At 44.9% G+C, this 15,240-nt stretch overlaps 1 protein-coding gene across 2 annotated transcripts in view; it reads right to left on the reverse strand.

Annotated features, from left to right (window-relative positions):
• Positions 1-308: 308 nt before the first annotated feature.
• LOC130681170 (guanine nucleotide-binding protein G(o) subunit alpha-like) overlaps positions 309-15,240 on the reverse strand; it is a 64,945-nt gene continuing 50,013 nt past the window's right edge. The window contains exons 4-5 of one of the 2 annotated variants that reach the window (XR_008994219.1): positions 3,639-3,756; positions 309-396 (exon numbers count right to left, since the gene is read on the reverse strand). Coding sequence is in view for 1 of the 2 variants with exons in the window: in XM_057493565.1 (XP_057349548.1) it covers positions 3,727-3,756 (30 nt within the window). In the remaining variant the exon portion in view is untranslated. Of the gene's footprint in view, positions 397-3,021; positions 3,757-15,240 lie in introns of those variants that run through there. The other variant, XM_057493565.1, reaches the window with a different exon arrangement.

Raw genomic sequence — 15,240 nt, forward strand, 5'->3', positions numbered from 1 at the left:
GGGATTCACATATAAATCAAGTATAAAAATCAAATAGGTAATCATATCTGACTTGATGTTTATAGTTCATGATGCGTGATCAAAACCAAAAGTTTCTGTGATATGACCGCCCTTGCACTGTTCACCATGTAAGAACTTCTTCGTTATGCTTCAGAAGATAGGAGACTGTTGAGAATTAGGCTTGGGGTTGATTAATGATTGTGCATTGAGTTCCCTATACAGAATTTTATTGTTTTTAACAACCATTTGATCAATAAATATGAGAGATGCCCTCTCAAAGGGAAAAAAAAAAAGAAAGGAGAGGGAGATTTGACACACCTGAGGAAAACCTGTGACGATGGAGGCAGACAGGAGTAATACTGCCACAAATCAAGGACTGTCAGGAGACACCAGAAGCTGGAAAAGGAAGGATTCTCCCTTAGAGCCTTTGGAGCACGGAGTTGCCAACACCTTGATTTCAAAGTTCTGGCCTCCAGGAACCATGAGAGAATAAATTTCTAATGTTTTAAGGCCACTAAGTTTGTAGAAACTTGTCATGGCAGCCCTATAAATCTAATACACTAAGCTTAACAATATATCATATTTTGGTCTAATGCCATTTGGTCTAATGGTGAGAAACTGCAGCTCCCATTTGGATGGCCAACTAAGGCTGTTTTCTGCACAACCTTCTTGAGATATACACGTGATCTGGTGAAAAAGTCCAGAAAATAACCCAACTGTATAAATTAGTACTTTAGTATTATAGAATACACATCATCCATGGTACATTAGTACTGTTAAGATCACATTAAAGATGTGCATTGGGCCCTCAATACTTTTTTTCCAAAGACAGAAGCAAGCGGATCTCTGTGAACCTGTACTTGCAAGCACCGTGAAGTCACACAGAACATGTCCTGTTAATAGTTACTGCCCTTCACCTCTCTTACACAAATGTGTAGGCCTTCTTTATTACCATTTCTAAGAAATAAAATCAATAATTATTTTTAGAAATTCTACTAGTCCAGCTATATATATATTGCAGTGGGTTTTCAAAATATGTTACTTTGCTCACCAGGGCAATCTTTTAAAAACACATTCTCAATACATGCCACTATTACTCATTATGATAAACAAAAAACCTATATTCATTTCAAGCTCCATTAGAAACAAATACAGTGTTTACCAAACAGAAAGGGACTATACATATATCTACATATGTATCTATACATGGGAAATGCCTTTTCAAGAGTGTAACTAATGCAAATGATGGATAGTACAAAGTCTCAGCTTCTGTCAAAGTATCCTTCAACATTTCCTTTTATGAATTTATAAACTGACAGAATAAATTCACTGGTTGACACCCAGCACATGGGATTAGACTGCATTCTCATCTCTAAATCTGCACTGCTTGGAAAACAAAAGTTCATACACAAAAATCCATTAGATTTATGGTATATGAATTAGACCTCAATAAAGCTGTTACATTAGAAAATGTCCATTAAAATGTATATCTGGCTCTTCCAAAAACAAAAAACTGATAATGTCCAAGTTAACTCTTTTTGGATAACCAACACATTATGAGAATTAAAAGGAGGACCACTCCACATTAAAGGTGAAAGCTGGCCTAGCTCTTACATTTGACTACTCAACAAGAAGTCAGGAAAGGACATGCTAACACATGTATATAGGAAGTTTAAGCACGGGTCAACTGGCCCTGCAATACAACTTAAAACTTCCAATTCCAACCAGAAAAACAAGGAGAGTCATCTCAGATCAAGCCAAAACCTCAACCCTTTAAAAACAAATTTTTCTCCTTTAAGCCTTTGCTGGCAGGAAGATGAAGTCAAAAGCGAACTTATTTTGAAACTAGTTCGTCGTAAATCTGTACTTCAGGTCTAGATGATCAATTCCCAGTTAACCAACCATTATCTTGGATTGACCATTTTGCATTTTTGAAGCTATACTGGAAAACCCAATCAAGAGATAAAATTTTGAAATGGAAGCATCCTTCCTTTCAAAGTTCAAAGATTTCCCAGGGGTACAGGACCAGACCTCCTTCCTAGCCATGCTCATTCTAAACTGAGAAACTCTCTTTGATATGACCAAGCATGCATTGCTGAAACCATCTAATAGAAGGTGTTGAAGGAGAGTGTCATGCATTAAGTAGATCAGAATAAATGATCATTATGACTCAATACATTTATAAACAAACCTGTCATTAACATCTCAAAGAGAAAAATGGAGTATCTCATCAATGGGAACTCAACAAAGTGCATCACTAATGTGCTAAGTATTACAAATACGTATTCCAAATATGCCAAAGACAACTTAAAAATCCATTAGCTTTTAACACAAACAATTTCTTTGGTATTTTAAACATTAAAAACAAACAACCTTTGGCCCACTGTCATTTCTTTCCATACTATTAGGAGTACTCCCCCAAATATATGGTAATTATTCAAATTATTTGAGCTCTATCCCATTCATCCACCTCATCCCTGATACAAGTATTTGTTTACAGAGCATCAAGTGGTTAAAATAGAAAGGGGGAGGGAGACAGCACAGAAGTCAGGTATACAAGGTGAGTATACGAGGCACTTTAAGATAACATGGAAATGAGGCATCTATAAGGTGACAGGCAAAGATGATTTAGTACATAAAACTAGAAAAAAAACTGGATTTCCATACTCTGGGAACATATCAATAACAGAAAAAATTATGAATAGCTATAGTTACTCAACTCTCAACTCAAAGTATATAGGGCTTTAGGTTTCTGAACTGGAATAAATGCAGTACAATTATAGCCATTAGATGGATTAAAACAGTTCTTGGGAAAGCTAAGGGGTAAAGAGTTTTAACTCAAATTGAACCCAAATAACAACACAATTAATACCTGCTTATACCAAGATTTACCTTTGCAGGACTTGTGTCCTGTATTTCAAAGACAAATTAATCATAAAAACGCCACCCCATTGTCTGGTCATTCTAACACAAATGCAGTGTTCTAACTACTCAAAATTAAATGCATATTTTTTCCTTAACAATGCACGCATGCCTAAGCACACGCACATGCACAAACACACACACACCCTGATCAGTTTCTGATTAGATTAAACTAGCAATCAATTGTGCCAGCGGCATGTTAGGTTAAATGAGAATGCAGTGCTCTATTAGACTACTTCCTGGTGCCACTAACGCAGCCAAGTACTTCCTAGAAATTGATGAATAGGTTTCAGTAAATAGCACTCTAAGTTTTCTCCAGCTCTTTGCCAGCTAGTACAAGCAAGATACAGAAATGTGGACAACAAATAGTACAATTATTTGAGAACTAGCAAAGAAAGCAAGAGGAACTTACAACTAATGTCTCTGTTCCTTGGATTAAGCCCAAAGAAGGAAGAGAAATCTGTTCTCATAATTACAATGATCTAAAAGTGCAGGTTGGAATTGCTTTCTTAAATTCAGTCTCACACAGCACTCTGAAAATAACCCAAAATAACTATACCTCCAAAGCTGAGCCTCCCCATCTCTTAATATCTGAGGAAGAAGAGAATTAAACTAAATCTAAAATTCCTAAATCTGCTGGTCAACAAAGGGCCAGGGCCTTCAGCCTGGGTTGCACGCTCAACGCGCTACCAGTCCTGGAGCCTGGCAGCCCCTACCTGAATGTCTGTGTGCTTCACAGGCTCAAGAGGCTCAAAGGTAGTGTCCGCACTGAGACTCTCCAATCGCTGGGAGATGTGGGATATGTCAAATCCCTGAGACCCAAGGAGAAGTGACCTATATGAGGATACAGGGCAGAGAGAAAAAGGTAGGATTAGGATTTGGCATTGAGTTAATAAGCCCTCATCATTTCCTGTCTGGGCGCTAGTTTCTGCTCACAGGGGCCACTCTACTGGGCCTCGTTTACCATACCACTTATCTCCCAGTGCCTTAGTCTTTGCACCTGAAAAATGGGATCTTAAAGTCAGAATTCATTCCCACTCTGTGAAGTCACTCAGGCCCCTCACTCTGCCTTAGAGCACTTGTAATGTCCCTCCCAGAGTGACTTTGAAATGTGATGAGCTTCTCACATTCCTACAGCTATACATCCAGAGCCCCAAGGGGAAAGCCTACCTTTGAGCAGAACACCTTTTCACTGCCTGTGTCATCTATAGGCCCCTTAACCTCTTGGTTTTTTGAAGTCTTACTTGTAAAATCACAAAGGTTCTATGAATTACCATTTGGGGCAGGGCAACATTAAGAAGAACTTGTCTTTGCTTATATTTTTCCCACCTGGAGTGCCTTCCCTCTCCTCTCCATAGGTCCCAATTCCCCTTTCCCTTCAGGCCCACTACCAAGGAGCCTTCCCTGATTCCCTAGCCCACACAAATCTCTGCCTTTCCAACTGTGGAATCCCTAGGCTCAGTGCCAAACACCCTGGCTGTCTCTTAGGTTAATCTTGCCCTTCAAGCCCATCTCAGAATGTGGGCCTCTTGCCCTCCCATGCCAGCCCACAGGTATATTCCAGAGGAAATGGCTACTTGACTAAGGCATGGATACTGAGGGCTAGAAGTAAGGGCCAGGTAGGGTGCCCCTCTGCCTCCCACCCTGCTCTCTTCCACAAGAGAGCCTGAAGCCTGCCCCTCAAGTCGCAAGGTTCCGTATGTGACCTCACTGGGTATCGATGGCTTCACTGTTGCTGTGGCAGCGTGACTACACAAACCTAGTGTTCTTGGAGAAGCACTCCTACCAGTTTGAGACCAGATAGCAGTCTGGCTGCCTGAGAATGTCTCACCAGATCTACATCCAGTGTAACTTCTTCTCTGTGCCCTGGGAGGGCTGCACAGCAGGTAGGCCTAGGCGGGACACCTGTACAAGAGTCATTGGTGGGCACATAGCCTCACCTGGCTGCCACCTGGCTTCTCCTTTCGGGCTTGCTTGCAATACGTCAGAACTTCCCCAGCTGTTAACTAATACCAGTATTCCTGCTCACTGCTGAGGGCAAGTGAAATGTCATCCTGATGCTGGGGTTCTTGTTTGCGGAGCCGAGGAATGAGCTTCACAAACAGTCAAGGTAGGAGACCAAGGTACAGGCTTTTATTTAGAGATACAGTGAAGGGACAGAGCTCGCAGCTCACACCAGGAGGGGACAAGAGAGTCCGTAGTGGTGCGTTGTCTAGGGTATTTTATAGACAGTTAAGGATTTTTCGAGAACATGAAAAAAAACTTAGGGGTGTGAACTTATTAAGTGGTCTCTGAATATTTAGAATTAACTTAACACAAGCAACTTCCTCTGATGATTTCTCCCTGAGATACCAGCATCTTGGTCTGGGGCACAGGAAACAAGGCCACCTGCTCAGCCCCACAAGGTGGGCTGAGGTATTGTTTGCTAAAGAGTAAGTTAATAATTTCTAACTTCTTAACTTCTTGGGTATTAAAATGCAATCTTATCTTTAAGGTGGAATCCTTCCTGCCTTTTACTGTGTTTATGCCTGGGCTTACTTGCTAAATTAGTTGGCCAGTTTGCAAAATCACTTCATCAGATCTGAAGGAGGAAAGACAGCACATAGGCCTGGGCCTTTTAGTATGCTGAAGTGAACCTTACACGTGATTATAAATGGTTAGCATAATAAAGCATGTGCTACTCTTCTTTATCTGGGGAACATTAACTGATTTCACTGAAGAATGATTCTAGAGCTCAATGTTTAACATAGAGTTTTAGCAGGGGGGTTTCCCTGCATGTAGTTACATTGCTCTGACTGAACATATTCCGCCCTGCTTTTCCCCGGAGGCCCTCACCCTACTCTGACTACACCCACAGTCCCTGTCTCATTCCCCCCTCTACAGATAGAGACCCTAGCTGCTGCTAGGGAAAGGGGGCGATGACCGCTCTGGCTGCTTCATGCTGAGAGGGGGCGCAGTAAGGGGTGCAGCTAGGTCTCCATCAGTGGTCATTCGAGAGGGCCTCGGAAGATGGGCGCTTTTATTCCAGGTTCTATCTCCATTTGCAGTTTTGTGGCTTCTAGGCAAGATAGAACAAATTGTGTTATTAGGTTAAGCAGCAATATCTGGAGTTGGATTTTCTATTCTGGAAGGACAAACTTAATGAGATTAAGAATGCATGGTTGAATATGAGAACTAGAAATAGTAAAACTTTAATTGCAACGATAGGAGAAAACTAAAACATCTAGAGAATCATAGCCAGATATTTTGAAGAAGCTAGAATCTTAGATCCAGTTTATGTCTCAATGACTAGTATCAGGATTTAGTACAGATAAGGCTGCATTATTGAAACAATACTTTTCTCTAAAATCACCCTCATTTTTATTAGAAGTAACCAGATTAAGAAAATAATTAACACTTGGCTTTATTATTTGCATAAGTGCAGCAATAAGAGCAATTGGTTACATAGACCATTTTAAATGTGCTTTGCTGGAACTTTTTATAAGGAATTTCAGATTGAACTTTTAAAGGCCTCTTGAGGCTAGAAAGCCAAGCCAGACTTGCCATCAGGTTTTGCCTGCAGTACCTGTAGATTTGGGTGAATTCCTCTCTTCTCGAGGTCTCCAAGACATCCTGAGGTTCCTGCACCTGCCAGGAAGTGACCTTCCTTACTCACCTGGTAAGGCTCATGGGAACCCTGTAAGCAAGGTACCAGGCCAGTTCTTCCAAGGGGCTTTGTTGGCTTTATATAGTCAACCTTAGTTCCTTAAAGCTGTTCATATCTGAGTTTAAGCACGTGTCTCTCAGGTATGACATTCCAGTCAAAGCCTTTGTGATGCCGGGGTTCTTGATTGTGGAGCCGAAGAATGAGCTTCACAAACAGTCAAGGTAGGAGAGCGAGGTACAGGCTTTTACTTAGAAATAAAGTGAGAGAATAGAGCCCCTGCGCTGGCTCTATTGCCAGGAGGGGACAAGAGAGCCCATAGCGCTGCATTGTCTAGGGGTTTTCATAGACAGTTGAGGACTTTTCGAGAACATGAAAAAAACTTAGGGGTGTGGACTTGTTAAGTGGTCTCTGAATATTAAAAATTAACTTAATGTAAGGAATTTCCTTCCTTGATTTCTCTCTGTGTCCGGGAGCATATCAAAACGCTGCCTGCCCAGCTCCCAACGTGGGCCGAGGTATTGTCTACTTGCTAAAGAATCTTGCCTCCTCAACCTCCCGGGCGTTAAAATGCAATCTTATTTTCAAGATGGAATTCTTCCTGCCCTTTACTGTGCCATCTACAGCTGGGTCTGCATGCTAAGTTAGTTGCTCAGTTTGCAGAATCACCTTGTCAGATCTGAAGGAGGAAAGGCCGCACATAGGCCTGGGCCTTTAGTATGCTAAAGTAAATCTTACACATGGTTACAAGTGATTAGCATAATAAAACATGTGCTACCCTTCTTTATCTGGGGAACATTTAACTGATCTCACTGAAGAATGATTCTAGAGCTTAATGTTTAACATAGAGTTTCAGTAGGGGGGTTTCCTTGTATGTAGTTACATTGCTCTGACTGCAAATATCCTGCCCTGCCCCCTCCGGAGGCTCTCACCCTACTCTGACTACATCCATGGTCCCTGTCTCATTGGTAGTATAACCTGTGTTTGTAATTGGTTCTGTTACAAGGAAAGCAGATTCTTATTGAACTTATGCAAATAAACATACTGCCATGAAATATAAAAATACTGAAAGCTTTTAAATTCTTGAGGGGTCAGGTAGAGAGAAAGATAAATGTTTCAATTCTGCTTATAAAGGTATTGTCATTCATGAAACTGTTGTCAGCTTAAGAGAAAAGGCTTAAAACACTTTATCAGCAACATTTGAAACAAAAAGCCACAAAATCATCTTCCTTAGTTTACTTAATCCTATGTAATCAATACCTGTTCTGCTGAAATCTAGTTCTTTACTAGTTTAGGAGTAATAAAACAGTGAGTATGAATGACAAAAGACTTACAAATGACAACGGTTAAAGATCTGATGAGAGCTTACTGTAGGACAGTTGACATAAGAAAATGCGGATATTTCTGTAACACAAAACATTCAGTAACAAAGTTTAGCATCATTCCCTTTGACAGTGCTTTCCAGGTAATTAAGCAGGTAATTATATATCAGATAAATAAGCCAAATTAGCCAAATACTTTCTCCAATGAGAAAAAATTCCTCTGACATGTTCCAGGGGCCCTCTGGAAAGTATCAGTGTTAACTATTAGAACTTAAAACTATTAGGTACCTTAATGTTTAGTAAACACTGAGAAGCAGGCTATTATAAACTGTTAAACTAGCATGCTTTGGATTGACAAATTTATGAACATTTTATAATTTCTGTAACCATGAGCTTTACAACACAACTTCTCACTAAACACAAAGTATATCTTCTTAACTTAGCAAAACTTTAAGGTTTTAGGTTACCACAAAGATTCTCAGGCTGTAGGTAGGTATACACACTGTAACACACAATTATTATTAAGAAGTTCACTTACTACATTTAGTTTACTCATTCTTAACAACTCTGCTAGACTACTTACAAAACCCTTACTGAATATTAGACAAAGTCAAGCCTCTAAGCATTTTATTCTTGAAAGATTTAGCAGATAACATCAACTTAAATGACTTGAGGTAAACTTAGGCAGCTGATAACCATAGGGACATGTCCATTTCAGTTCAACTTAAATTAGCATTAATGCTTAATATTTTCCATTAGAATTCTCTGGAAGTTTTAGAACGCCCAATTTTCACAAGCGCTTGTCTTTAAATCAATTTCATTAATACCATCCAGAGGTAGAAAAATCTTTGATCTACATGCTTAGGCACACAAACATACAGACTGAGACGTAATGACTATAGTTAGCAACACTCTTCATAAAAAGAACATATACAGACAAACTGACACAGAGACTTGAGTTACTGATATCCAATTGCCTTTCCTTTTAGCTTATTTGACTAAAAGTATCTCAGTTTTCAAGAATACACTTTACAGGCAAGCAGTTTATACAACTGGGTTAAGGTTTAGATGGCCCCATACTAACAGGGCCAATGAAGGGTCTGAACTCATAGGGATGTGTGTCCAGGGGGCTGGAAATGAAATGCAAGCACAGTTCTAGCTCCAGTTGTTTAAAGCCAGGCTGTATTGCAGAAGATAAATTTCTTCTGTTTCAGAGAGTCTAGTTTAAAAACCTCTCAATTTTTGAAGATAATGAACCCTAATAAGTAGAATAGATTTTGATCCAAAATAATTTAGAAAACTAGTTCCATATTATAGTCTACGGGACTTTTGACTATTTTCCTTCCTTGCATTAAAATAAATTTAGCTGCATAACTTTATTATATTGTATACTTCTCTCAGGGAGCAAGCCTTTCCAATGAGAGACTTTGTACTGAGGCCAGGCTTACATGCAGAAGATAAAGCACCTTTTCCTTTTCAGGATCTGAGGATCAAAATTGCTCCCAGTTCCTCAGAATGCATGCCAGAGGCGTGTCTGGCTTTAACTTTGAAGAGGATGCTCCCATCTGAAAGAGAGAGAGAGAGAGAGGGACGGGTGTCCAGCACCTGGTCAGCCTCTCTCTCTGTGAGGGCGTCCCCTCGCCTTGGAGCCTAGGTGTCAGTGGTCAATCACCACCTCTGCCAGGCCTACTGGATTTAACCACTCCTTACCAGCGTGGCCTGTACCTTGCCTTGATTCCCCTCTTGCCTTCCCACTAAGCAAGAGTCGCCTCGGAGCTGTGGATTTAGTGGGACCTTACCAGTGTGCTCCTACTTACGTCTTTTGGGAGTTTCACTAGTTTTCTCTGCACGAGCTTTCCTTGAGCGCTCCCTGCCTGTCTGATAAGTGCAGGGACTGTGTGACTTCTTGCTGCCAGAGCCCAGATCTAAGTCACAAGTCTGTCTTGCTTTTCTGGGGCTGCAGAAAAGGAAATGCCTAGCCCCAGGATGACTGCTTCTAAGGAAAGGAGATCAACAGAATAGAGCCATTTACATGTTGGTCTCAGGTTTCAGCTTGATTACTTTACAGACTTCATTTACCTTACACAGGAAAAAGTGGCACAGGCCTAAGAGGACTGCTTTGAATGGAGAGCGAGGGAACTTTTTTCTAAGGCCAGAAATAAAATTCAGGAGCTGCCACAGACATTTATTGGTGGTGGTGGGGGGGGGGGGCTATACTCTAACACCAGTTTCTGCCACTGCCTGGTAATTAACTCGCCAGTCACCCACTATTACAAATCTGATCACTGAGACAAGAGGTCGGGGTCATCTGCAATTCTCGCATAGGCAGCAGCCTAGCCAGAGGTTCACTCAGCGCCGTCGGATCAATCGGCCAGAGCCGAGATCCAAGGACCACTGTCTACTAGTCGGGTCTGCCCTCGGAGTCCACAGATTAGGAGAGGAAAGTAGGAAATCAGCTCAGCCACTCCCCGACATTCCCGTCCGTCTGGAGGTGGGGGATCAAGGAGTGGCAGACACCGGGAAACCTTTCACCCGAGACTTAAGACTGGTAGCCGACGCTAATCGTCTTTTAAGTGGCTAACGGGTGCCCAGACACATTTTTATGAGTTAAAAAGTACAGCATTTAATTAGGAATAAGAGCAGAGCGTGGATCTCCTACCTTGCGGTGGTGAGCATCGGGTTCCATGAAATTGATGAAGTTAGAAGGGAGTTAGGAACACCCCCTGCCTCACTGAGGCCAGGGCGGCCTGAAGAAGCAGGTTGGAAGTCAGAGGCAGAGACAGAGAGGTGCTCCTCACGGATACCCAATTGGGCTGTCGGGGTCTGATTCCAGACACGCGGGCCTTTGAGAAGCCGCTGAAGTGTAGCCTCAGCCTAGACTCTTACAGTTGCCCACAGTTTTCCTCAGTCCCTCACATCCGAGGAGATGCCTCTGAAGGGGAATCCTGGCCTCCACTCAGCTGACATTCCCGGCTCCCAAGGGAGACGGGGGATCCACTGAGGGAGATGCAGGGGAACCTGCCGCTTGAGACTTTGAGATCAGCAGCCAGGCTAGTCCCATTTAAGTGGCTGACAAGCACCTGATTTTGTGTGCCACAGACGGCTTCCTTCTATAAGGAGAGCAAAAGAAGAGGCAGGTTTGGATGCCGATACTCACCTCCGAAGTTATCCCGGACGAGCCCCCAAAGATGATGCTGGGGTTCTTGTTTGCAGAGCCGAGGAATGAGCTTCACAAACAGTCAAGGTAGGAGACCAAGGTACAGGCTTTTATTTAGAGATACAGTGAAGGGACAGAGCTCCCGGCTCACACCAGGAGGGGACAAGAGAGTCCGTAGTGGTGCATTGTCTAGGGTATTTTATAGACAGTTAAGGATTTTTCGAGAACATGAAAAAAAACTTAGGGGTGTGAACTTATTAAGTGGTCTCTGAATATTTAGAATTAACTTAACACAAGCAACTTCCTCTGATGATTTCTCCCTGAGATACCAGCATCTTGGTCTGGGGCACAGGAAACAAGGCCACCTGCTCAGCCCCACAAGGTGGGCTGAGGTATTGTTTGCTAAAGAGTAAGTTAATAATTTCTAACTTCTTAACTTCTTGGGTATTAAAATGCAATCTTATCTTTAAGGTGGAATCCTTCCTGCCTTTTACTGTGTTTATGCCTGGGCTTACTTGCTAAATTAGTTGGCCAGTTTGCAAAATCACTTCATCAGATCTGAAGGAGGAAAGACAGCACATAGGCCTGGGCCTTTTAGTATGCTGAAGTGAACCTTACACGTGATTATAAATGGTTAGCATAATAAAGCATGTGCTACTCTTCTTTATCCGGGGAACATTAACTGATTTCACTGAAGAATGATTCTAGAGCTCAATGTTTAACATAGAGTTTTAGCAAGGGGGTTTCCCTGCATGTAGTTACATTGCTCTGACTGAACATATTCCGCCCTGCTTTTCCCCAGAGGCCCTCACCCTACTCTGACTACACCCACAGTCCCTGTCTCAATCCCTGGGCAAGTGTTGAGAAGTTTCCTAATCTTTATAAATGTAGCCTTCCCTCCACCTTTGGGCTACAAATGCTTCCTTCTGGACCCTTGAGGAAATGGCAAGTGAATGATCCTGAGGTAGGAATGAGGCTGGCCTGTTCCAGCACCAGCGGAAAAGCCAGTGTGGTGATTGGCCTCTTAGCAAAAGTCAAGAGCATTTTTGTGTAAATGGAGCAGTTTGAGGAAGAGCTGTTGAGTGACACTCATAACCTCACCTTCCAACCTGGGCCCCTTCACCAAGCTGTCCACATGGGTGCCCTCAGACACATTCTCGACTGAGCCTCTGAGTAGCAGGCAAAAGGGTGTCATACCGATGGGAAGAGCAGAAGAGTCAACGGGAGTGATAAAGGGACACTGAGACCTAACAGCTGAGGAAAAGACGTCCCAGAGGTTGCGCTGATGTGGGCCTAGACTAGGTACCCACATTCTGGCCTGAGCCTCCTGGTCACTCTGCTTTGATTTGGCCTTTTTCAAATCTACATGAACGTATCAGAGGGCTAGAGTTCAGCGTGGTTGAAAAAGGCAACACAGATGGGGCTCAAAGGGAGAGGGGTTCTTAACTGATTCGTGTAAGATTATTTTTTCCAACACATGAAAGGTATTTCCACTAAAACCGCCTTGGAAGTGACAGGCTTTAACAAATACTTCCTCACTTGTGGAAGGGAGAGATGGAGGGGATCCTGATTGTAATCATTTTCAGGTTGAGTTTTTTTCTGGGAATGGGGAACAGATTTCCTGGTCTCCTGCTGCCACAGGCTCCATGGAATTGCTTTGCAGCCAACATCGCTTCTCTAGGGGATTCATAGAGGTGATGGGCCAAGTCTGGGTTTTAGATGCCAAGCAGATCGAATGGCTTCAGCCAGAAACTGAGAGAGACACGACAGAGGGAAGGTTCTGGCAGGACACTGTGTACAGGAGGAGTGACTGATCAGCTCTGGTTTTCTTTGCAGCAGCAGCAGCGGCTTCCCCTTCGGCTACACCCTTCTACAAGCACCTCATAGATGAAGGGCATGTTGAAGCGCAGTTGTACTGGAAGGGACAGACACTCCCCCTCGTTGATGGCTACCAGGCCTACGTGACGGCACCCATGCCCACTCCAGCAAAGGTGAAAGAGAAGCCACTCCCCAGGTGGGCTCCCAAGAGACCTCATAGTTCGCAAGAGTGTGATGAAAAACAAGGTTGCCCCCCCGCCGAAAATTAGGCGGCTGGAACCTAGTGCCAAGAGGATTACCACACGGAAGCGTGCTGGCAGAGCCACGTCTATAAGAGGGGCACAGTGTTAACAGTCGACATGCAGTGGTCCCACTTCCCAACCCCACCACAACCTCCCACCCCATATTAACTGTAATTTTGTAAGAGTGACTTGGTTTAATAAATTTCTCGTTATTGTATAATAATTTATTGGCTGCAGTAATATATTTATTAGTCACCTACCATTAACAAAAAGTGCCAGCATTTCCAAGTGCCAGTGTGCTGTGTTGTCTCAGTGCCCGGGGAGCTTCTGCCAGGCGCACCCACACGATGTGTGTCCTTGTGTCTTGCCCCAGTCCAGTCCTGGGGCCACCTGGCGGTGGGGACATGCCCTGCTGCCTTTCTTCCACCTTCTCCAGGGCTCCTTCCCACCTCTGACTCCCAGGGGGTGTGGCACAGACCCCCCACCACAGAGCTCTTTCTGAATGGGCGGGTGAGATGTGGGGCTGTGTCTGGCAGCTGAGGGAGGGTGGCTGTGGCAGGAGGCTGGCTCTGAGCTGCCGCTGAAGGCTAGAGCAGTGCTGATGGGACGCCACAGCCCAGCCTTTCCCCTCTGGGAGAGGGAAGCTTCTAGAGGCCCCTGGGGTGGCAGTAGAGGAGGACTTGTCACAGGTTGGATCAACCAGGATCCCACGCACTGTGACAGTCCCAGAGAGGGAAGAGCATGGGCTTGGCTCCCAGGGCTACACAGGTCCCCAAGCCCAGCCAGATTTCAGGAGGATGGGTGCTGGCCCCTCCACTCTTCTCTGCTACTGTCAGCCTAGGGCCCAGGACAGGGAGGGCCTTTCGGCTTATTGTTAGAACAACCTGTCTCCTCGCCGATGCTCAGGCAGCCTGTGACTCTGCAAGGCTCCTCCTACCCAATTCCGGGGTGCATGGAGAGGGCAGAGGGTGCAGGCTCTCAGGTCCAACAGAAGTCAGACAGTCTCCAGTGGACAGGTGGGCTGAAGCAGCCTCAGGCCGGAGCACCTGCAGCTTTGGGCAAGTGAATCCCGAGCCTCATTTTCCTCCACAGAGCATGGCTGTGGGGACGAATGTGGAGAACAGAGCCTGGGGCCAGGTCCACACACCGGTGGCTATTGCCCTCTTCAGTATCATTCAGAGAAGGGAAACCAAGGAAGGGGAACCTGGCCGTGGAGGAGATGGATCCTGCAGGGTGGAATGAGGCCAGGAGGGCACAAGGCAGGCCTGAAAGGTCCAGCCCACAGCTGCTCTGGGCAGAACTGGGATGCAGCGCCCCCTCTTGGCAGTCACTGCTGACCTCCAGATGAAGCCCCTGGGACCAGTTTGGGGCTTTAGCTAAGTTGTGGTGACCAGTGGGACTCAGAGGTCACAAACTCCAGCAGATCCTCCCAGGGGCAGGCACGACCCCAAAGACCTTGTCCCTGTTTGGGACGCGAACTCCGGAGGGGCCAATCTCACCACTGTGTGGTGTGGAGCACTGGATGCCCCCAGAGAAAGTTGGTCTGAACTTGGGAAATGTGTGTTTCCCAGGGTCTCCAGAGGGATCAGGTTTGAGTTCAAACAACAACACGATGGATGACAAATGGTCAGCAGTGCAGTGTCCCCATGAGGTGCCAAGGCTTAAGGGGCACAAAACGAGCTAGAGGGGCAAGAAAAGTGGATGTTCCAGGTGGGCTCTAAGGGAGACCAGCTCGGCAGAGAAGGCCCGAGCCAGGCATCCCCCCCACCGGGATGGGCACCCTTGTGGGCACTCCCAGGCACATGTGCCCTGTCTTGGCCCTCTCTGGACAGGAAGCTCCTTGATGGGGTCCACGCTGGTGCTATGTCCAGTCTGTGAGTGGCCACCAACCTGATGGCTTCTCTAGACTCACCACTAGTGGCTTGGGGCCCAGGCAGAGCGGGGCTGAAGAGGAGCCTCCGCCCTGCGGACCTCAGCCCTTTGCTCCAGGGCTGTGCCCACCGCCTACCCCTGGCTCCTCACATTTGCTAATCTGGCTGCAGAACCTTGCCAGCACCGAAGCCCCAGCCGGCCCCCGTGGCTCACACCTTCCAGTTGGAGAATGTGACAGGGGCTGGTGGGAGGGGCAGAGGTCCC

This window comes from Manis pentadactyla, chromosome 15, assembly GCF_030020395.1.
Source record: "Manis pentadactyla isolate mManPen7 chromosome 15, mManPen7.hap1, whole genome shotgun sequence".
NCBI lineage: Eukaryota > Metazoa > Chordata > Mammalia > Pholidota > Manidae > Manis > Manis pentadactyla.